Source organism: Cupressus sempervirens, chromosome 3, assembly GCF_028749045.1.
Source record: "Cupressus sempervirens isolate cs-2001-9-10 chromosome 3, ASM2874904v1, whole genome shotgun sequence".
Lineage (NCBI taxonomy): Eukaryota > Viridiplantae > Streptophyta > Pinopsida > Cupressales > Cupressaceae > Cupressus > Cupressus sempervirens.
This window is the reverse complement of record NC_143120.1, coordinates 1,105,868,032-1,105,891,216: the sequence shown is the minus strand read 5'-3', so window position 1 is coordinate 1,105,891,216 and position 23,185 is coordinate 1,105,868,032. Positions and strand designations below refer to the sequence as shown.

The 23,185-nt window shown below is 36.0% G+C and overlaps 1 protein-coding gene across 1 annotated transcript; it reads left to right on the top strand.

Annotated features, from left to right (window-relative positions):
* Positions 1-20,536: 20,536 nt before the first annotated feature.
* LOC149570656 (U-box domain-containing protein 1-like) lies at positions 20,537-22,915 on the top strand. Its single transcript, XM_089823205.1, has 2 exons — positions 20,537-21,474; positions 21,576-22,915. The coding sequence occupies exons 1-2, from the start codon at positions 21,226-21,228 to the stop codon at positions 22,659-22,661; spliced, it is 1,335 nt and encodes a 444-aa protein (XP_089679331.1). The 5' UTR covers positions 20,537-21,225; the 3' UTR covers positions 22,662-22,915.
* The last annotated feature ends 270 nt before the right edge of the window (positions 22,916-23,185 follow it).

The following is a 23,185-nucleotide window of genomic DNA, read 5'->3' as shown; positions in this document are numbered from 1 at the left end:
AAACCATCTAGTACAAGTGAAGTAAGTTCTATCTCAATCTAAAGTGCTATGAACTTATTGATGGCACCAAACAAGTCCTTGATCTTGTCCCACATTTCTTGAGGAATAGTTCACTCATCAAGATAAAATTGTAAGTGGTTTGAAATACTCAAAGATATCAGACCCGTAGCTTCATCCATCTTATTCTTGTGCTACAAAGTCTAATATTGACTTGAAAAATTGGCTACACTATATCTAAACAAGACTGCAAACCCTTTAAATGGATATGTCATTGCATAGCAGATGTCCATGTGTGATAGTTATGTGGGTTTAGAGGAACTAGACAAGTAGAGGTCCCAACCATTGTTTTAATAAAGGTTTTTAAATTTTTTGATATACTAATATTATAACAGAAAATAATTTTAAAAAATCCCCCACAATGCAAAAAACTAAACCCCAATTGCAAGAAGGAATGTGTATACAAGAAAAGAGAAAAAAAGGCTTCAGCTGAGTATCACAAATACCTAGAAAAAAATACTGGTGAAATAATAGAGAATTTGGAAAGTGCTCGAGAATAGATTTTTGACGCTTTTTTCAGATTGAAAAATGAAGCTAAAATGAGCAAGTTATGCCCCCTGAAGGTAGAAAGCATCATTTGACTTCGAGAAAAAAAACAAGTACAAAAATGAATTTTTTTCCAAAAATACCTTCAGCATCACGTTTGTCTCAAAATCAACTTTGTAATGAAATCTTGTTTTCCCAAAATGATACCGTATGCTCAAGATAGAGCCTAAAAACTGTTAGGTACTCTAGAAGGCAAAAAAAAATTGAAACACTCAAAAAAAATTTGGAAAGGGCTAAAATTTAAGCCCTTGGCCCCACACGTGACTGTAGGCGGGTCAAGTTGGGTGGTGGCCCGGTGGCAGAGTGTAGTTAATGGAGGTGGTGGCCTAGTGGCGGCACAATCAGTGGAGAAGGTGGCCCATTGGTGGTGCTATTTTGGAAACTTCCAATGGTTTGAAGGAAGCTGTAGACAGCTAGCCAAAGACCCTTGCATGGCTAGGTAATTGCAACGAAGAATATTTAACCACCACTCAATTTTTAAACTACAGTGTGATTCTTTTTTAAAATTTAAATTAAAAAAAACCATGTCTGCTCTTTGGATTGCATGCAGGGCCATACAACCTTGGTTGGAAAATTTTTTGTTTTTGCCTCCCAGTTCAATGTTGTCCAAATTTGATGAATTTTATATGAAAATAGGAATTTTGATGTGCTCTGAATCTAACTATGATGTCCATTTCAACTCAAAGAGCTCCAACTTTCATAGAAACCCCTATTTGCACAAAAAATAGTAGAATGATCCAACAAACCCTCATTTCCATTTTCTTCAAAAAACTAAACAATAGATATGCATCTAATACCATGAAGGATTTGAGCAATACAAATCCACAAAACCTGAAGAACACCTGCATGCAAGCACCTATCACAGAGAATAAAAGATAGAGAAGGCAAGGGTTTGGCTCTAAAAATATGGAAGAATATATTATCAAACTAAAAGAATGAATTAAAATTTACAATTAACCAATCCTTATAGAAGGAGATCATACAACCTAAAAGGAAAACCATAAGAGATAAATTACATTTAACAATTAATATTTAATTATTCAATAGAAATGCATGTGCATAAAGTGAAATCTTAAGAAGGGAGTAAAGGTAATTTAATAAATTAAATTAAATTAACCCTTTACTCTAATAATTTTGTATAACAAGATTTTATAGACAATTTTAAAAATATGTTTTACTCTGCTTATTTTCTTAAGCATCTTCAACTCCTCTACATTGAGAGAAGGGGGGTCTACAATATTACCTTATATTGTGTTTTCACTTGCACATTTCCATTTTGGATCTTTCAAATGAATATGGTTGTTGTGCAAAGCACTAGATTTTGATGAGAATTATTTTGTAAATAGGTCATGGAGGCCAATGCTCTAGCATTGGGATCAAGTTATAGATACCTATTTGGTTCATGTGCAAAGGTTTATGTTGGAGATTTCTTCAAAAATGGGTCAAGTTACAAAACATGAAGCTCAAATAAAACAATGACGATGTTTGCATCCATTGGTGACTATACTTCAACTTGTAGATCTCAGAATGCCCTACACTTCTTAGAAAGAACTTTGTCAAGCTATTCACATAATAACCCAAGCTAAACTAACATTATCCATTGGATTTGAGAGAAATGACACAACAAGAAACCAAATAGTGCAAGATCACAAACAAAAATATGCAATAAAGTTTTTATACTCAAGATAATCCTCAAAGAAAAAGGAAAGCAAATAGAGAGTAAAATGTTTAGGATTAGGGCTAAATATCTAGAACCTTCTTAAGCGGTGAAAAATTGCTTATATAAGGAAGGCTTGTAGAGGCATCTAGGGCAGTTCAGGGTGGTAGTTCATGACTCTATCTTCAAGGATATTGTAAAGAAAGTGCCCATGTGCCTCTACATATTGTATTTCTAAAAATAAACAATTTTGTACTTTTGAAGATAATAAGAAGCCCATTTTTTGTTCATGCAAAAATTCTATTGTTTCTCTACTTGTGTTTTTTTTGTATTAAGGGGCACACCTTTCATCAAAATACAAAGTATTTTTAAAGGTCCAGAAGCTTTATCTGTCCATGTAAACAAAAATCTACCTACTAGATATATTAGTTACCTTCCATTGGCATGAACTAATAAAGAATAAAACTTCTTATCTTCTAGTTTTTTCAACATGTGATCTCCTTGAATTTATTTGGTATTACATGTGACCTCCTTGTAGTTACTTTATTTTTATTTTTATGTTAATATATGTATAATCATGCATGAAAGGGTGAAGTTTCTTTAGCTGGATGTTTTGGTATCAACATAATGTAATTTGAATGTCTTTCATTAAAGGTTGGAGAATTGTGATAAATATTATTGAGTAAATATGATGATGGCATGACTAAATATCATCATAGTTTTTAAACTTGAATGCAAGATCATCTTTTCTCTCTAGGATTGAGAGGGAGTGTGTCACTAGAGAGAGGTTTATAGACATTGCAAACAAACAAGTGAATACCATTTTAAGCTCATCATAGACATACACATAGGTTTTAGGTTGATTGGAACATGTGGTTAAGTTTATTATGTTGCCAAAGATGTGACTTGATGCCTCTATTTTTGTATTCAAGTCATAAGTGTAAATTATATCTTAATTTTTATAACCTAGAATATAGTTTTGACTAATGACAAATTCCTTTCTATAATCATATTGTTTTTTATTTATGAAATTTTGAGTTTGATATTTTTTTCTTAGACAAATATCCAAAATTAAACAAGAAAAATATATTTAAGTTGAATGTTATCACACCAAACCTTAAAGTTTCTAAGCTATTCAAAATAAAAATTTAATGAGGTCTTTCTCACATATTACAACTTATTATATATGTACATAGAGGCAACTTGTATGATAATTTCTTTTGAACTAATAACTAGAGTTTCTTATAATTCACGACACACCAAAAAACATTGAAATTGAATAAAGTTTTAATTTTGAATTGCTTACCTTACATTTCATGGTTATAAGAAATGTGTCATTGTTTATTGAAGCTTAAAAGTATTGAAAGGAGGGAATACTGAGGAAGGGATCTATGAATTAATGTTCTACAAATTTTATCCTTATTCACTTAATTCACAGATCACTTAAGACATACAATGAAAAGTAAAGTGCATGAATTTAAAGAAAATAAACAAAAATCCATATTACATGATTTTTAATTGTTGAAAATTTATTCAGGAAAAAACTATAGTGTGGATAGAACCCACAAGCCAATACTATACAAAAATATTGTCTTATAATCAAGTAGGAATACAATTGCATTTAGGCACATTGCCTATAACTCATTGCTAAAAATGCCAAGGCTACAACCCAAAAGAAGGTTTTTTGCCTTACAAAGATCACTAAAATGACTAGTAGATGATTAATTACTAAGATAACATTTTCTAATGTCTAATTATAGTTTTGCATAAGCATAAAATATAGATCTAAAACCCTATATCTATGACTGCCCCTTATCCTCGTTCTTCATTAATTGAAAAATGAAATTTGCAATCCATGTCTTGAAACCTACATAGTAAAAATTTTGACTCCTCTTGCATCCATCATCAACATGTTTATACCCTCATTCATCGATCTTATAGTTGTGCAACCAAAAACATGATCAATTCCTATCAACCAAAAATCATTATAATATGGATATGTATATTAGTTTGACCTTAAAAAAAAAAAAAACAAATCTAAATTATTTTTTCAAAATATTATTGTATAGTCTTAAATAGTAAGCACTTGCTCTATGTCCTTTTTACACCATTTTATCCCTCCTTAGTGTGGTCTCTTACATTAGGATCTTACATTGTGTTTAATTGCATGTATTATTTAATTTAAGATTCTATTTTTTCCTTCAATCTTTCTCAAAACTCTATGTTAACTCTAATTAATATGCATAATTTCTTGTTTATCCATCCATCTAACCTATTCACCTTACTCCTTGGTCCCATTTTAGCCTTTACACTTGATTTCCCTACTTATATGTGTGTCTTTCATCAAAATTTTAGATACTCCATAGATCTTATACCTTCTTACCTCAAAATCATCACTCATAGGTATAGGTTGCCCCAAAGTGACCTATACCATGGGGCTCCCATGTGAGGTGTTTCGGGGCTTGATGACACTCATTTTTATTTTACCTCTTTGTGAAGTTGCATAAAACTTGAAGAAGTCATGGGATATAGACTTTGTAGATGTATTTAGGTTTGTGTAGTATGCTTTTGGTTGTGTTGGTGTTTGAAACCGCTAGAGGGTTTTCAATTATCCCACTGAGAAATTGACATATCTAAGGGTAGCTAACTCCCATTTTCAACATGCCATTTCTGATAATAGGCCAACTATAAGGCATGACCCTTCTTCTACTTCAGCTTTGCTAAACCTAGGCGGTTAGACCTATAGATTCTTTATATGGTACCAATTATCAAAGCATACACTAAATCTAATATAAGTAGATTTTACACTTATTTCTCCTAATGACTCATGAAATGACACAGATCTACAGTAGCTAAATGCAAAGCTGTGAATCTCATAAGCTGAGTGAGGGCATTCTATTACAACTCTTCAACATGAAAGGGAAAAGCGTTTGATTAATAATGTTGATATCAACAAGACCTAGGTATGAGCAACAAAACCTAACGATCCTATCTCTGATCAGTGCCTTATCTATTGGGCAATTAAATGAATTATAACCATACATCTTCTGGAAATATCAAACATATCTCTACATCAAGATCCCTAATCTATCCTTCACCTTGTGAACATACATCTGCTTCAGATTTGAATCTCATACTCAAATTATCCCATCATGAGATTTGTGAACCTTGTGATAAACATCAAGCAATTACATGGCTCTTTGTTCCATCTGCAAGACATTTTAACCACATACATTCCAAAATGAAATGCAACCTAATTCATGCTCTTAGTTCACAAATTAGAAGAAATTACACATCCATGAATAGGAGACAAGATTCAGACTGAATTTGAAACCCTTTGCTACACTTGATTTGTTTTTCTTGAAATCAAATACATGAAAGACGTACAAAAAATAACTCACAAGTCACCTAACAGACAAGAACTATTTGTATATAACTTAATTGTTGTTCATATAAGAAGAAATGTTGAAGAATGGTGTCTCAGTATTTGGAATCCATCAAATCTGGAACCAGAATATGGTCTCACAGTAATGTGTAATTTTTTTCCAAAGAACTGGAATCGACTGGTTTCTCAGTGATAAAACTGGAACCCTTACAATGAGAAAGAATGAGAGAGATATAGGTTGAAGGAATTCTTGGATTGAATCTGCAATCAACATGTGTCCCTTCAGAATTCCTTCCCAAGAAGAACAAAAGTTTCTCTCTAACTTCTCTCTATAACTGAAAATCAAATGCTCATCATTCTGGTTCTTCCATGCATAAAGAAACTCAGATATTTGATGATGAGAGAAAGTAACTGATTTTGGACGTTAAAGTAAATGCACAAGGTAAAAGTAACAAATCAGTTGAAAATGGCCTGTAAAATGCAAGAAAACTGATTAAGCTTGATTTTCTTCATATTCAGATTCCAAAAGGTCTTCAAAACTGCCCTGTGACTGATCCTAATGCTTCATGATGAAATCTGGCCATTGCACTGAGAAGGCCCTAGGAATTACAAAATTTCTTACAACACGAACCAATGAATACCTGTGCATAATCTGACTTCAAATATGAAAAATTCAGGTTCTGTCGGTTCCAATGGTATATTGAAGTGCCTAATTCGGACAAAAATTGCCCCTGTTATGGCCATTTGAAAAACTCAGGTTTGGATTGTAGTTTGACATTTTAAAATGCAAAAATTTAAAAAAGTATATAGTCTGAACTATATAAGAATTCAAAATATATTTGAAATTCTCATTTGAGCAAATCATGCATGGAATTTTTTGAATTTTCATTTTGAATTCATTCTACAATCCATAGTTTTTCTTCATTCGCCACTTGTCACCTTTCTACTAGCCACAACAACATTTGAGATTTTTTAATCAATTAATATCTATATTAATTAATCCCTTAATTCCTCTCTCCTCTTTCATGTAGCATCGGAAGGCATTCATTTCTCCCTTTATGTTCATACATGAATATCATGTAACCCCAAGACCCCTTTACTCCTTCATTTCCCCCTATACGCTCATGTGTATCATCAGAAGCCTTTGTGATATGCCTTACGTTCTCATGGGCACCCTTTAAATCCTCTTTTTTTGTAGCATCGTGACCACCTTGGTTTAACCTCACGCTCATACACTAAAGACTTTTCTTTACGTTCTTACGCTCATGCATATCATCGAGAGTTTTTGTAATATGTCTTACGCCTTTAAGCTCGCATGAACTCATCGTAGGACCAGAGACTTTGAAAATTTTCTTTACACTATTACGCATCGCAAGCCTGGGCTTCAAAAGCCCCATGTCTTTGAACAACATGATAGTGTGTGCGATTATATTTAAAGCATATAAAATGCCTTAACACTGTTGACCATGATGACCTTTTTGAAATATGGCAAAATGCGTAAATAAAAGATGGCCAAATAAATATGTGTAAGGAAACTTCGCAATAAAGAATATAACCGTTTCCACATAACCCATAATAGATCTAAAATAAACACAAAATTAAAATCCACATGCAAGAGAATAGACAACATACCCACAAAATTGTGACACAAGATATACCCTGGGAAACCCTCATTGAGGGAAAAACCCAGCCTCCAAAAGCATCCATCATCATATATTATTCAGCAAAAATACCATTGCCATACAACCATGGAAGCCTTCATGGCCATAGCCACAACTGAGCAAACTATGTGAACAAGCATGAATCCACACATCCCATGCCATGCTTCCAACCTTCACAAATGCTCCCTTGGCTAACCTGTCAAGCCTTGTCCTGCTCGACTCTTGCCTTTTGTCTTCTCCTTGTCACTCTTTTTTGCCTCTCTACAACAACTACCCTTGTGGCTGCTTATATAGTAGCAAGTCCCACAAAACCACCAAGTGGTATTACATAAACCATGTGCTAAAACCATGTGCTACCTAACCCACTAACCCACATTTAATATTGGGCATTTAATTCTTTTCCCCAATATTAAATAATTACATGAAATATTTTCACAATGTTACAATACAACTCATCAAGAATATTCCATGGGAATCTTTACATGTTGCACATCCATCTAGGTACAACATTACATAATAAAATAAAATAATAAAATAATAATATTATGCAATGTGTGCAACACCCATTATCTCAACAATCTCCCACTTGTTGTATACATTGCACAGGGTCAATCCGTAGCCACACAAAATGAACAAGGGAACAATCCCTCCCACCACATCCACCATCATGGATCAAAATACACCAAGTGCTTCATCCTGGTACCCGCAACAAAATCAAAGTATCCAACATCTCAAACATGAATGATCTCACCTCCTATTATGCCACTCCCACTAGACATACATAGAAGCCATCCAAAGAGAAAGCCACCCAACCTATCGCATTAGAAGATCATAAAATCCTATACCAACTGAAAATTCCGAGCACCAATAACCTGATCCAAAGGTAATCACATGTATCTGTAGTTGTCAAAATATCCATAGCTAAAATAGCACCCATAGAAAAGTGCCAAACCCATCCAACTATCCATACCTCAAAGGTATAACAAGTGAATCTCATATCACCGACATATCCAATCTATAACCTGCAATCACAAGCCTCAAGAGCAATACCTACCACATATATACCAAGAAGCTCCCACTGCAAAAGATAATGTCAAATCTATAACCAATCCACTCACAACATCTCAAAGAAGTGAATCCATGTAGTATCAAGGACATCCACAATACATAAACTAATATCCTGCAAGAACAACTCTCATAACAAGTATCCAATGCTCTCCCAAGTTCACCACAACCAACATAGGAAAGAGAAAGAAATAACCATGTCATCTCTCACATGACATACATGAGCACAAACCAGTGATCACAATCTCTAACCAATCTCAAATCCAATGTAGGCAAAACTAAACATCCAGGAAGATAACCGAGATCAGAGAAACTATGCAAATCATAACCTGTATCATGACCTTCTACACACACCTCTAGATGTAAACTGTGCAAGTATGATCTCCTCCATAAAACCCCAACAAGAAGCCTCAACAACACCCAAACCATACCATTTAACTAATCATGGATGTAAGCCTCTCACAAGAAGATCAAACTCAATAAAACCATTCCTAAACCAATGAATAACCATTCCTAATCTAAGGAAAATGCCCAATATAAAACCATCTCCCAAACTCAACCAGCATAACAACATATGCACACGGAGATAACCAATGCTTAACCATCTCTCAAATGAACCCTCCAGAACTAACTCATGTACCATGGCTCAAGATCCATATCCATGAAAGACAAGCATAAATATAATGCAACTGAGAGAAACAATGGGCTATACCTCTCAAGTAGCAAACCGCCAAGTAGACCAAGAGTGGGGAATGAGAATGCTTATCAAGATACCCAAGTCTCCAACCAAGACTCATCTAAGAACAATCTCCTCTCAAGTCCATATCAGGTGACTGCCCCTCGGACTTCTTGCTGAAACCATCAACTGTCCCAACAAATACTTCTCTAATCCAAGAGAAATTAGCATCACCACCGTCTCTAAGTATCCATGAGCACCTGTAACCAATCAATCCATGCCAACTCCAAATGCAACATATAAATATCATGAAGTATCCAGCTTATGATCAGTGTACTCAATACCAAGAAACTAAACCAAGATCAATGTCAAAGTTCCAACCATGGCCTCAGGAACATAAACATGACAACACGATCTTACCATCTCAACTAAAGAGATAACATGCTCCACATGAACATACTATAACATGTCACAACTCTAAACACGTATCAAGAGTATACCATGACATAATAATAAAACCATCCTCACACCAAGGATAACATGCCAAATAAAAGCATAAACCACACCTTTGCCAAGAACCCTATGAGTCCTCAAGATGCAACCATCTCCACACACCATGAAGAAACCATCTCCACATACCAGGAAGAACCATCTCCACATACCATGAAGATAACCAAGAACTCCATAAGTCCTCAAGATCTAACCATCTTCACACACGATGAAGATAACAAGTGCACCATGCAAATGTTAAAGACGCTTCTACAGCAATAGGATCTAAGACAAACCTCCAACATCTGCAAACACTCAATAAATATATCAATGCCAACAAAACTCCCACTCAATCATGGTACCAAGTCACCTATGGCATCATAAAATCCATCCTCTCCAAACCAAGAAGATATAAACCAAACCAGGAACTAATCCTGCACTGTCACCTCATCACTATCACAAGCTCCCACTAAACCATGTATCCAAGCTATCCATGACATCATGATGAAAACCCATCCTCTAACCATGAGAATCAACCAAGGCATCAAACCATCAAAGAACTCAAAGTGCACATCATGAGCTCCTCAAAAGAAACTAAATAACCATGATCCTCAACCAAGAAAATATACCACCATAACCAAATCAGAAATCCAAGCTAATGAACATCGAGGATGTACTTGTATAGACAATCATGTCATGCCAAAATCCATGACACCATGATCACATCCATGAACTGAGCATCTGTCTCTCAAAGTGTCCAACCTATCAGCATAAAATAGTCAACCACAATCCTCCACCATGATTGTACCTGGTAACAACATCTCATCCCTTCTACATAAAGATAAAATCATGTGACTTAGGGCATAGACAACCCAAATCCAAGCCACCAATCTGAATATGCATCAATAATGAAAGATCAATGGGCAAAGACAACCCATAACCAAGCTATAAATGCAACCTGTAAGTATAGACCGCTTACAACACTGCACAACTTGTAGACCCAACAAGTCATCATATATATTCAAACCAAACACTGATAACCATATCATCATGAGACCAATTTGAAATATGAACTGAGTATACAATGACATCAAATCTTAAATTTCCAATGCCATAAACTCACAATGTTACCATAGTCAAAATATACCTATAAACTATTCAGATAAATATATCAACAAATAAATCATGCCAAACCTACACCAAATCTGAACCAATGTGTAGAGCTCTCCAAGAGCTTTCTGTTGACTACTCGAAGTCCAAAATTCGACTCCGTATGCCCAAGTTATGCCCTAATCCGTGCTCAAAATAAATAACATTTGACTTTAGGGCTCTTAAAACCTGACAAAATTTCAAAATCATAGAACCAAACCTACACCATGTTGTAGTGCTTTGAATTAGCTTTCCAACGCCTGTAAGAACTCTGAAATCCGATATTCTGAGAGAAAGTTATGGCCGTTTTACTAAGACAGTCTTTTTACCATTTTTAGTACGATTTTTCATTTTTTATTTTTTTAGTGACGAAAATTCCGACGGGATTAAATTTGACGGCCATCATGGGTTGAAACTAAAAAACTCTTTCATTTCATCTTAACATGGCCAAACTAGGGCATATTATATATCAAATTTTATGGAAATGTCGACCCGGATCCAATGGTGAGGTCTGTTTTTACCTAGGAGGTCATTTTTGCAAGCTACCCCCCAAAACCCTCATTTAAATGAAACATCCGAAAAAATCTTTTTCTTCAACAATTTCACATGCCCAAATCTTTTAACATCCCATCATAACAGCAAACCCAAAACCCTCAAATCTGTAATAAATCATTCATATATCTTGCCCTTTCTTTTATCCTCTCATGCATTCCCATGGATTCAATCTAGGGTTACAATAATAAAACCATAGCTCTAATACCACTTGTAAGGAAACTTGGCAATAAAGAATATAACCATTTCCATATAACCCATAATAGATCTAAAATAAACACAAAATTAAAATCCACATGCAAGAGAATAGACAACATACCCACAAAATTGTGACACAAGATATACCCTGAGAAACCCTCATTGAGGGAAAAACCCAGCCTCCAAAAGCATCCATCATCATATATTATTCAGCAAAAATACCATTGCCATACAACCATGGAAGCCTTCATGGCCATAGCCACAACCGAGCAAACTATGTGAACAAGCATGAATCCACACATCCCATGCCATGCTTCCAACCTTCACAAATGCTCCCTTGGCTAACCTGTCAAGCCTTGTCCCGCTCGACTCTTGCCTTTTGTCTTCTCCTTGTCACTCTTTTTTCTCTCTCTACAACAACTACCCTTGTGGCTGCTTATATAGTAGCAAGTCCCACAAAACCACCAAGTGGTATTACATAAACCATGTGCTAAAACCATGTGCTACCTAACCCACTGACCCCACATTTAATATTGGGCATTTAATTCTTTTCCCCAATATTAAATAATTACATGAAATATTTTCACAATGTTACAATACAACTCATCAAGAATATTCCATGGGAATCTTTACATGTTGCACATCCATCTAGGTACAACATTACATAATAAAATTAATTTTAAAAAATTACAATATTATGCAATGTGTGCAACACCCATTATCTCAACAATATGTTGTTTGACAAAAAGAATAGGTGATAAGTAAGCCGTAATATATCACATGATATATTTATCACATGGCAATAGTTCATCTGCAGTGTTGGCATAGAATAAAGTATCATTGTAGCACTTGCACAGTAATTAAGGTCTGGATGTATGTAGATATTTACGATGCACGTCACAATTTTTGTGGCATTTGTCAGATTTGTATGGCGGACTTCAAAAATGTTTGCAAAAACCTTAAGGTGGTGGGCAGTTTGAAAATTATAGTAACTTCTCTATTCTTCCGTCAGTTTGTATTTTCACAGACGTAGAGGATGCTTTGTCAAGTTTAAAACAAGGTTCAGTTGACTTGCTTCTGGGTTTTTACTATGTGGTTATACATTCACTAAGGTTTATATTGATACCAATTTTGTCATTTTCTGACCTCTCTTCTGTTGATCTTTTGATGAATTTTGTCGCTACGAGCTATGTTGCTATATACAGAGCTTGGCCATTGTACAGATGCCTGAGAAATAAGCAAAGAACAAGAAGGCACGTTATGAAACAATATGCAAGATCAGGCAGAAACATAAAAGGAATATCACAGGTATTTTCATGAGCATGTCAGGTATGTTGTTTCCCAGACATAATCATTTTCTTGAAGAACAGTTGAATTCTTCATTTGAAAAGAATGCACAAAGTTCTTCATTTGAAACTCCAGCAGTAAGGGTTTTTGAAAGAAATTCTTTGACTCAGTTTGATGCACAAATATTTGTCCTAAAACAAATACATAGTCAGTTCAGGTTTAAAATGAAATGGCAATTTTTTTAAGGAACGATTTTAATTTTTTATAAAAAGATAGAAAAGTTTCATGAAATATTGAATGAAGTTTTCTCCAAAGTTTGTAACAGCAATGAAGGAATTTGGTCTGAGATAATGGAAACTATTTTCGAGTATCTAAAAAATAAAAATGAAACATTATTGATCAGTTTGGAAGTTTATAATGATTACCAAATTTGAGACAACAAATCCGAAAACTAAAACTGTTTTGTTAGTCTCTCAAACATCATTTTTAAACGGAAGTTTGTGTAACAACCCAAACTGGTTCAGTTGGGCTGATGTAACTAATTACATTCAAATTTTATCTCTATAAATATAGAGATCATTTGTAATTTAAAGGGGATGAGTTAAAAAAAAGAAAAAGAAAGAAAGAAGACTTATATTTCAGAACAGTTTGTAAAGACTAAAAGTCTTATTATAGACTTGTATGCATGTATAAATGTCTTACATACACATTTATATGTGTGTATAAGCTTGTAATTATAGCACTGATAAAAGGGTTAAATACCTTGAGCAGTAGAAGCTGCTGATTGTAAAAGAATTGGAACTCAATAAAGAATACAGGTTCATGGAGTGGTTTTTCTCCCTATGATGAAACCATGAGGATTTTCGAGGGTTTCCCACTCGGCACAAAATTGGTGTCTCTTCTTACTGTGAGTTGATATTATTCAGTATGTTTACATTTCAGTACAGTTTGATTTCTCCACTGCTGTAAATTATAAATTAAAATTACTGAACTCAGATTTTGGGAGAATTTAATAGTGTTCTGATTCACCCCCCCTCTGAGAACCCTGATACTTCCAACAAACACCCCCAATGTGAGACAAATTCTCAAATGCATTCCCCTGCGCTATCCTCCATTCTTTCATTCTAGCATAGATTTATTCTTTGAAGACACCTCCTCTAGCATGATTCCTTGTTTGGACGTGGGCATTCTTTCCTTTTGCGCAGGGTCTCCTTGTGCTGCCTTGGACTCTTTGCATGGAGTCTCTTCCAGTGCTATTTTTTTTTATATTTAAACTGGCGGCTTCCTTTTATTTTCTCTGTTTGGAAGCAGAGCTTTTCTGGGCTTAATAAACCAAACTCCAAATTTGGAAAGTCTGAATATGATGGTCTTAACTTGAATGCTATCATGGACTCCTTTTGACGCGAGCTTTCTTGCCTCTTTACACACTTGCTACCTTTGGACGTGGGTACCTTGCTTATACGCTAATTGCTTTCTTCAATAAAAATTTTCCCTTTACTTCCCTACATGGGCAATGCTTTTTATGGTTTTCCCTTCGCGTGCTCTTCTTGTCAATGCATGGAATCTTTGCAAGTTCGTGGTTTTTCTTTGATTGCTCTATTTTAAATTGTGGACTGCTCCTATTCTCATGACATGAGTCTGCTCATATCTTAGCTTAAGTGCTTTGAAAGTATCCATAGAGTTAAACTTTTCATCATTCGCTTGAGCTTCCAAGCTCCTTGGCTTGAGCTTTAGTTTTTTACATGTCACTGGGATGTGATTGCGATTCTTTTGGGGTATGAGTAGAAACTTGTGAGTCTTCCTCATTTCATTATACGTGGATTCTTGGTCATTTGATCTTTAAACTATGTTCTGCCCCTGTTACTTACGTGGCTCCTTGGAGTAGGCATCTTCTTGCACGATGTTGGCCAGCTACCTACGTGAATCTCCTTCAAGTGTTACATGGCATGGGTTGCCCTACCATTAACTGGGGCTTTGGATGTGCAAGGCTCCCTTTTTCCACTAGCTAGCTTCTCTAACTTTATCTTGCCTTTAGTGTTGACTACATGTTTCTTGGCTCTTCTTCAAATTCATGGGCTTCCTTGCCCCTGCCACTGATGAAGAAGATGGTGGAAGAGGTTGTCGAACCACCAAATGTAATATATATCCATCCTCAACATGATAATCTAACAACAGTTGGTTATCCTTCAAGACCTTTCCACAACAAATAAGATATTGTCTTTCTAATGGGACACTAGTTAAGGCTACAATTTGCTTTTTTAGAACAGGGATTGGCGTATCTCTTTTAACTCGTAAAGTGTGAATATGTGAATCAAGTGTCTTTATCTTAATCTCAATAGTAGTATTAGAACTTTCACCCACATCTCTCCTGGCAATAGTTGTTTCATTGACATTGTTGTTTGCCATCTTGCTTGAGTTTTTCTTCGCTTTGTTCAATTCTATGACCTGATGGAAAGAAGTCTTCGGCTGCTGATATGGGAACAAAAACAAAGGAAGAGATTGGAAGGAGTGTTCAGCAAGTCCAAATATGACCAATCATTGTAAAGCACTTTAGATGTTGTGGTCAATAAATATGCTTCATCACTTTAGACATAGAGGCATTTACTTTAACTCCATTATTTTCATGCTTTGAATCATTCTACCTGATGGAATCAGTTGGGCCCCAATGTGGGTCTGGCTAAATTTTTTTCATTTTTGAACAACTAAAATGCAAAACTAACCTATTGATCAATTTGATACTGATTAAACTCGAATTTGAGCATTGATTGATTGTTAAAAACTCAATTTGTCACTTTCGGCCAATTGTCAAATTTGCGCCAAGAGGTCCATTGACTGGCCTTAAAAATTGATCCAAACACCTGACCAGGCTCTAAAAACTGGCATATTGAATCTCTATTATGCATTCTTGCAGCCTGTCAAATCTTGTCTCACGACGAATTAGGGGTCAAAAGATATTTGTTTTCGAAGTTGCTTTCTCATAATTACCTGCAAATAAATATGTTAGATAGTAGTAAACTGGGTTTGGATTTGGCCTCGAAAATTGGGCAAATGAGAACATGGGGAAACGAAAATTGGGACACTAGTTCTCTGTCACGAGGACATTATGGATCTACATTTTGGGCTCATGAAAAATAATTGGGCACAAATGGAAAGCAATCAAAGTGGGCTACTTGGATTTTGCAAACTGGAAGCACTGCAGGAAAACATTTTTTGCAAATGGAATGGACCTAGAAAAGTGTGTAAATGGATTCGTCAAGACTTGTAAACTGACACACTTGGAGTATTTTCAGAGTACAATACAGTGGTACAATCCATTTGACCTCACCTATCACGGATTTCAAATTATAACATCATGAACAAGGGTTCCAAACAATCTGCACTTGCTGACACTAGTAAAAAGTTACAAATTGTGTTTGGAATCACATTTGAAAACTAATCAAACAGATTCGTCAAGACTTAAAAATTGAAACATAAGAAGTCTCTAACGTCTACAATGCAACACAAAAAGAATTTCAACATTTTGATCAACTGGTCAAAAGTTATTACAAGTCAAACAGGGCTTCCCAAAATTATGTGCAAATTGCAAAAGTGTGAAAATAGTGAATTACCAACTTTGAGGGATTCAAAACCTATTCAAACGGATTTGAAACAGCTTGAAATCTGAGATATAGGTTCTCAGGTATGGACACTAAACACTCCCAAAGCAAAAAGTCACAAAACATTTTTGGGTGCGAGATATTCAATGACAAACACAACCTCCTGTCTTTGTTTGACACTTAACGATAAAAATGCAGATTTGGAACTAGCTCAAAATAAAACTTTACGAAATGGCTCAGAACGGCAATTTAACTTCATGGAACACTTAGACAGGTTGAATGGAAGGTGCTAGAAGCATTGAACACCTCTTAGGCCTCAACTTGACAGCCGAGTACATTGGCATTTGAAAGCGTTTATAGGGCTCAATTTCTCAAAATTGCTCAAAATCCGGGCTACAATTTTGAGCGCCAACAAGTTGAATAATTTTACTATGTACACAATACTTTTTGGATTCTAGTCTTTGTCATTGATGTCAAATTGGTAGTAGTATAGTAGTAGTGAAAAACATGTTGACTAGTAGTATAGTATAGTATAGTCTTTGCCATTGAAGGTTTTGGATGAAAAGTATGTTGACTAGTTGAGATTGCAATATTTAGAATAAGTTTTAGTAATTGAGCAATTTGGCCGAAGGAATTGAATTGTTTTACCAATTCAATTACTTGGTATTAAATTGATGCCATCCTAGATTTTAACCCTTCAATAATAGAATTTAATAATTGATTTTAACTATTGCACCACATATTTTATAAAGAAATTAATTGGGAAAGGTATAAAGTGCAAACACAACTTTTGTACGTGAGCATGTGATACACCATGTAAACTTGGCATGTCATATACTAATGATGCTATGATGTTGTATTGATGGTCAAATGTGAGATTTAATGTTTGATCAGATCAAATGTGAGATATATTATGGACTAATCAGACATTGTGATGTCAAAACAATCATATTGGTATTGTAATTATTACCTACATTGTATATTAGATTATGAGTCATTATTAAGCAGTGTACTCCTATTGTAATTCAACTCCTAACAAGAGTATTTTCACATTAGTACATAGTTGTGGGTACCATCCCCACTGAAGTTTTCCCTTGGTTAGGGTTCCTTGAAAATAAATCATAGTTTTATGAGTTCTTTATTACTTTGTCCTTTTCTTTTCAACATTGTTCTTTGTGGATTTCTATGGTTAAAATTTGAAATTATTAATTTGTGTGAAAGTGTTGCAATACTGATATCACAATCTATGTTTTTTCCCCATCCTTGCCTCTCCCTCTCCCACTTCCTTTATATCTTTTTATCTCTCCCTCTCTATCTTTATCTCTCCTTCCACCTCTCTCTTCCTCTTAATTTATTTCATCTCTATCCACCTCTCTTGCCTTTTATCTCTAGATATGTCCCCCTCTCTATCCATTCATCTCTTTCTCTCACACACACTCTCCCTCTTCCTAGACTTCTATATCTATATATATTTTCCTCTCTACTTCTATCTCTTCTTATTTATTCTCTCTCTCTCTCTCTCTCTCTCTCTCTCTCTCTCTCTCTCTCTCTCTCTCTCTCTCTCTCTCTCTCTCTCTCTCTCTCTCTCTCTCTCTCTCTCTCTCTACTTTATACCTTTACCATGCCCTATTACATCGCCCCCCTCTCTCCACCTTTATATGTATCACTTCCATATGAGTCCATCCATTTCTTGTCTTTCTCTTTATTCTCCATCTCCATCTATCTTCCTCTTTATATCTATCACCTTGCTCAATCTCCTTACCCATCTCTGTATCCCTCTCTTGATCTTGCCCTGTTTATTCTTTCTTGGTCCCTCTCTCCATTACAAACAAAACATAATTATAGTGGTAATAAAGTCTTATTATCTTTTTGATTCACGCATTTTGTTTCAATCATGTTTAAAGAAAGAGATGCGTAGTTGATTCAAAGCTATCATTTTTCCATTTTGATATTTATTCCATAAACATCATATATTAAATGACCTACCAACAACACTACATGATGGATGCAAAAATCGTTATTTTCCTAATGGACCTTTCACATCTATTCAAAATGAAATTTTCCATTACACATCGAAATGGAATGGCTAATGAACTGGTCAAGTTGGAAGAAGAAAAAGAAAGCATTCAATGGATGCATAAATAATTTGCGTCCTAGAGGGATCTATAAGAAAGCCTCTATTATGATTTTTTTCTGAACCAGAGAAGATGGGACATTTAGAAAAGCAATTTTACCAATTCAATTACTTGGTATTGAATGGATGCCATCCTAGATTTTAACCCTTCAATAATAGATTTTAATAATTGATTTTGACTATTGTGCCACATATTTTATAAAGAAATTAATTGGGAAAGGTATAAAGTGCAAACACGACTTTTGTACGCGAGCATGTGATACAATATTTATGTAAACTTGACATGTACTAATGATGCTATGATGTTGCATTGATGGTCAAATGTGAGATTTAATGTTTGATCAGATCAAATGTGAGATATATTATGGACTAATCAGACATTGAGATGTCAGAATAGTCATATTGGCATTGTAAATATTACCTACATTGTATATTAGATTGTGAGTCATTATTGAGTAGTGAACTCCTATTGTAATTCGACTACTAACAGAGTTTAGACCTCTAACAAGGTCTAGTTTTCTAACAATGACTAATGTACTAAATGTATGTAATGATTCCTATTAGGGTCAAAACTCCAAACAAGAGTATTTTTAGATTAATACATAGTTGTGGGTACCAGTTCTACTGGGGTTTTCCCTTGGTTAGGGTTACTTGAAAATAAATCATAGTTTTATGAGTTCCTTATTGCTTTGTGCTTTGCTTTTCAACATTGTTCTCTGTAGATTTCTATGGTTAAAATTTGAAATTATTAATTTGTGTGAAAGTGTTGCAATACTGATATCACAATTTATGTTTTTTCTCATCTTCCCTCTCCCTCTCCCACTTCCTTTATATCTTTTTATCTCTCCCTCTCTATCTTTATCTCTCCATCCACCTCTCTCTTCCTCTTAATTTATTTTATCTCTCTCCTCCTCTCCCCCCTTCTATCTCTAGACATGTCCCCTCTCTATCCATCCATCTCCCTCTCTCACACACACTCTCCCTCTTCCTAGAATTCTACATCTATATTTTTTTGCCTCTCTACTTCTATCTCTCTTCATTTATTCTTCAACTCTCCATCTCTCTAGACCCCCCTCTCTCTCTACATCACTACTTTATACCTTTACCATGCCCTATTTCATCACCCCCCTCTCTCCACCTTTATATTTATCACTTATATACAAGTCCATCCATTTCTCGTCTCTCTCTTTATTCTACATCTCCATCTATCTCACTTTTTATATCTATCACCTCGCTCAATCTCCTTACCCATCTCTTTATCCCTCTCTTGATCTTGCCCTATCTATTATTTCTTAGTCCCTCTCTCCATTACGAACAAAACATAATGATATTGGTAATAGAGCCTTATTATCTTTTTCTCCATCACAAACAAAACATAATTATATTGGAGTTGGAGCCTTCTCTTTTTGATTCATGCATTTTGTTTCAATCATGTTTAAAGCAACAGTTGCATAGTTGATTCAAAGCTATCATTTTTCCATTCAGATATATATTAAATGACCTACCAACTGCACTCCATGATGGATACAAAAATCGACCAGTTATTTTCCTAGTTGACCTTTCACATCTATTCAAAATGAGATTTGCCATTGCACATCGAAATGGAATTGCTAATGAACTGCTCAAGGTGGAAGAAGACGAAGAAAGCATAAATAATCTGCGTCCTGGAGGAATCAATAAGAACGCCTCTCGAATTTGTTCTGAACCAGAGAAGATGGGACATTTAGAAAAGCGGTCTAAAAGATGCGGTCAAACATCAATGATAACATGTCGTGCTCTTGTCATCCAAAGGAGGTTCTTGAAGCATCTTACTCGAGTAGTGTCTCGATTTCCTTTCACTCCATCAATTTCTATACGCCGCTCTGGTTCCTTAATCCAAGCCGCGTTTTCCCCTATTTTCCGAATTCAAATGCTGATGGCGTGCATTGTGCATTGAGATCATGATGCCCATGTCGACCTTGCTTTCAATCACACAATTTGTGCCCTCTAATTGTAAATAGTTGCGTGGGGGCAACAGCAGGCAGATCGGCACCGCGTAACTACCCACCTTCTTCATAAGCGTATGAATTTCCCACTGCAGAAGCAGTAAAAGAATGTACTCGATACATGCTCTGTCTTAGTTGGCCGTGGGTCACACAAACCGTGTGAAGGCCGATCTCATAAACGCGTTTTGTAAGATGAAAATGGTTAGGACATCCCCGTAAAAGCCGCGCCGAGTCTGAAATCATGGAAGGGTTTTGGTTAATTAAGATGTAGAAAGTTCCAGAGAGAAAAATAAGAATAAACAGCAGCCCCAAGTCAAATCTGTTGCAGGCGAAGGGGAAAATTAAAAATGGCAAACCGTGTGCGGTGGACCGTGGGCCATGGCCGATACCCATTTTCATCACAAGCAAGCCGACGACTTGTTTGAATTTTAAGTGGGGCAGCCATTAAATGCAACTATGTTCACTTTACTTCCCATCAAACGCAAGCGCCGCTTTGTGTTTGTATGAATTGAATGCAACCCAAAAGAAAAACAGTGAGCGCACGGCAGGAGATTTGTCTTTGTGCAGGCGTGAGTTGTCACCGCCCTTTTCTTGCGAAATCTGGGGTAGGGCACGATTTGGTCCGTGAATTGCATGATTTAATTCGTCCATTCATCACTGTCTGCTTTCAAATCAGTTGTAAAATACTCGAGATTCGCATATGATGGCGCTCTAGGCTACGGAATTGTTGATTCAAGATTTTAAAAAGCACACAAAATACCTCATTTTGGGGATATACGCTTCCTGTAATGGATGATCGAGCTGTAACGAAGTCTATCACAGGGCTCAAAACTGAGTTGAAACGACTGGTGGGCTTGGTTACTGAGGAAGACGACTGCAGAGTTGAGGTTTTGAATGAGATCTCGAAAACTGTAATGGCCATCAAGGAGCTCAATTTCAGCGTCGATCCAGTAAAGACGGATCCCATTGCACGCTATTTCCTTTGCCCCATTTCCTCCGATCTCATGGCGGATCCCGTGGTGTTGGCTTCAGGGCAGGTAAATCTGAATTTTTTGAGATCCCATTCATTCTTCCACATCTAACTTGGATTTTTTTGGGTAGTTTTAGTTCTGAGCAATGGAGTTCTTATGTGTTGCAGACATATGACCGGGCTTATATTCAGGAATGGTTCGATGCAGATCATGTGACATGCCCCAAAACAGAGCAAGTGCTACAGAACACGGTCCTTACCCCTAACTATCTAGTCCGATCTATGATCCATGAATGGTGTTCTTCCAGAGGCTTACAACCTCCCGCCCCGTCGGCAAATCGCACCAGCGAAACCAACATTACGCCGCAGGAGGCTAAATATGTCAACATTTTGCTGCAAAAAATGGCAGGATCTTTCCAAATACAGCAAAGAGAAGCCGCGCGGGAGCTTCGAGTACTCACCAGAAAAAAACCCAATCACAGGGTTTTTCTGGGGAAACCCAACTCGATAAATCTATTGATCTCTCTTCTCGAAAGCCCCGATTCGGAAACTGAAGAGCACGCCGTGACGATTCTGCTGAATCTGTCGATATTTAACGATAACAAAGCATTGATTGCGGAGGAAGGAGGAATTCATCCAATTGCAAGGGTACTGAAAAAAGGGGCGAGCATGGCTGCCAGAGAAAACGCGGCCGCAACTCTTTTCAGCCTTTCTTCCGTGGATGAAAACAAGGTGAGAATTGGCGCTTCCCCTGCAGCAATCCCTGATCTTGTGGATCTTCTCAGGGAGGGCAATTCAAGAGGCAAGAAAGACGCCGCATCTGCTCTGTTCAATCTATGCCTCAATGAGGCCAACAAAATACAGTGTGTGAAGGCCGGATTGGTGCAAGTTTTGCTGAAATTCATGAGCATGAGTGAAGAACAGAGAGCGGGAATGGGGGATGATGAATTGTTGGCGCTTCTGGCCCTAATTGCGAGCTGCGAGGAGGGAACAAAGGCGATTGGAGAGGGCGGCGGGATTTCCATTTCTGTGGGTGTTATTGTAAAAGAAACTTCCGCTCGGAACAAAGAAAATGCAGTTGGGATCATGGCGGAATTGTGCGCTAGGGATTCCCGGTATGTAAAGGAGGCAAAGAATGCAGGGGGATACATGGAGTTGTTAGATCTGAGCCTGAATGGATCGTGTAAAGCCCGGCGGAAGGCCAAGAAATTGTTAGATCGCATGAACAGACAACATCGACTGGCAACCATCTAGATCGAGGAATAGATTTAGAAATGCACATTGTTTATTAGATTGTACAGGTATTCTTTTGTAAATATGGTGCCTCAGAGCAGGCGCTTTTCCTGAAGTTGGAATTGAATAAACGAGGGCATGAGAATGAGAATGTGCATGCATGTTTGTCCCGGATTTTTGTATGCATCTTCTTCTTCCTTGGACATTTCCCTCTTTTCTGATGTGGTTGTCTGTAAAACCTAATTTCAGATTTGTTCGGCGTTCGCATGTTGAAATTCATTTCAAACCCTGTGGTTTTTTAATTTTCTTCCGCCCTTTTTTTTTATTTAAAAAAGATATATATATTTTTTAATTTTAATTCTACTAAATTACAGCACAGTAGTTTTTTAAAAAATATTTCTAATTTATCTGCTAAATTACAGTTTTAATTCATAACAATAGTGTTATAATTAATTTATTTCTTTTAAATAGTTATTTTAGTTTTAAAAAGTGCATATCTTTGTGTATGATTTAAATAAGATAAATTTTATAATGTTTAAAAAGTA

Bases quoted from the DNA above. Each gene is read 5' to 3' on its own strand.
- LOC149570656 (XM_089823205.1), top strand. From the start codon at position 21,226: ATGGATGATCGAGCTGTAACGAAGTCTATCACAGGGCTCAAAACTGAG. The intron at 21,475-21,575 runs GTAAATCTGAAT...TATGTGTTGCAG, and splicing joins TGGTGTTGGCTTCAGGGCAG to ACATATGACCGGGCTTATAT.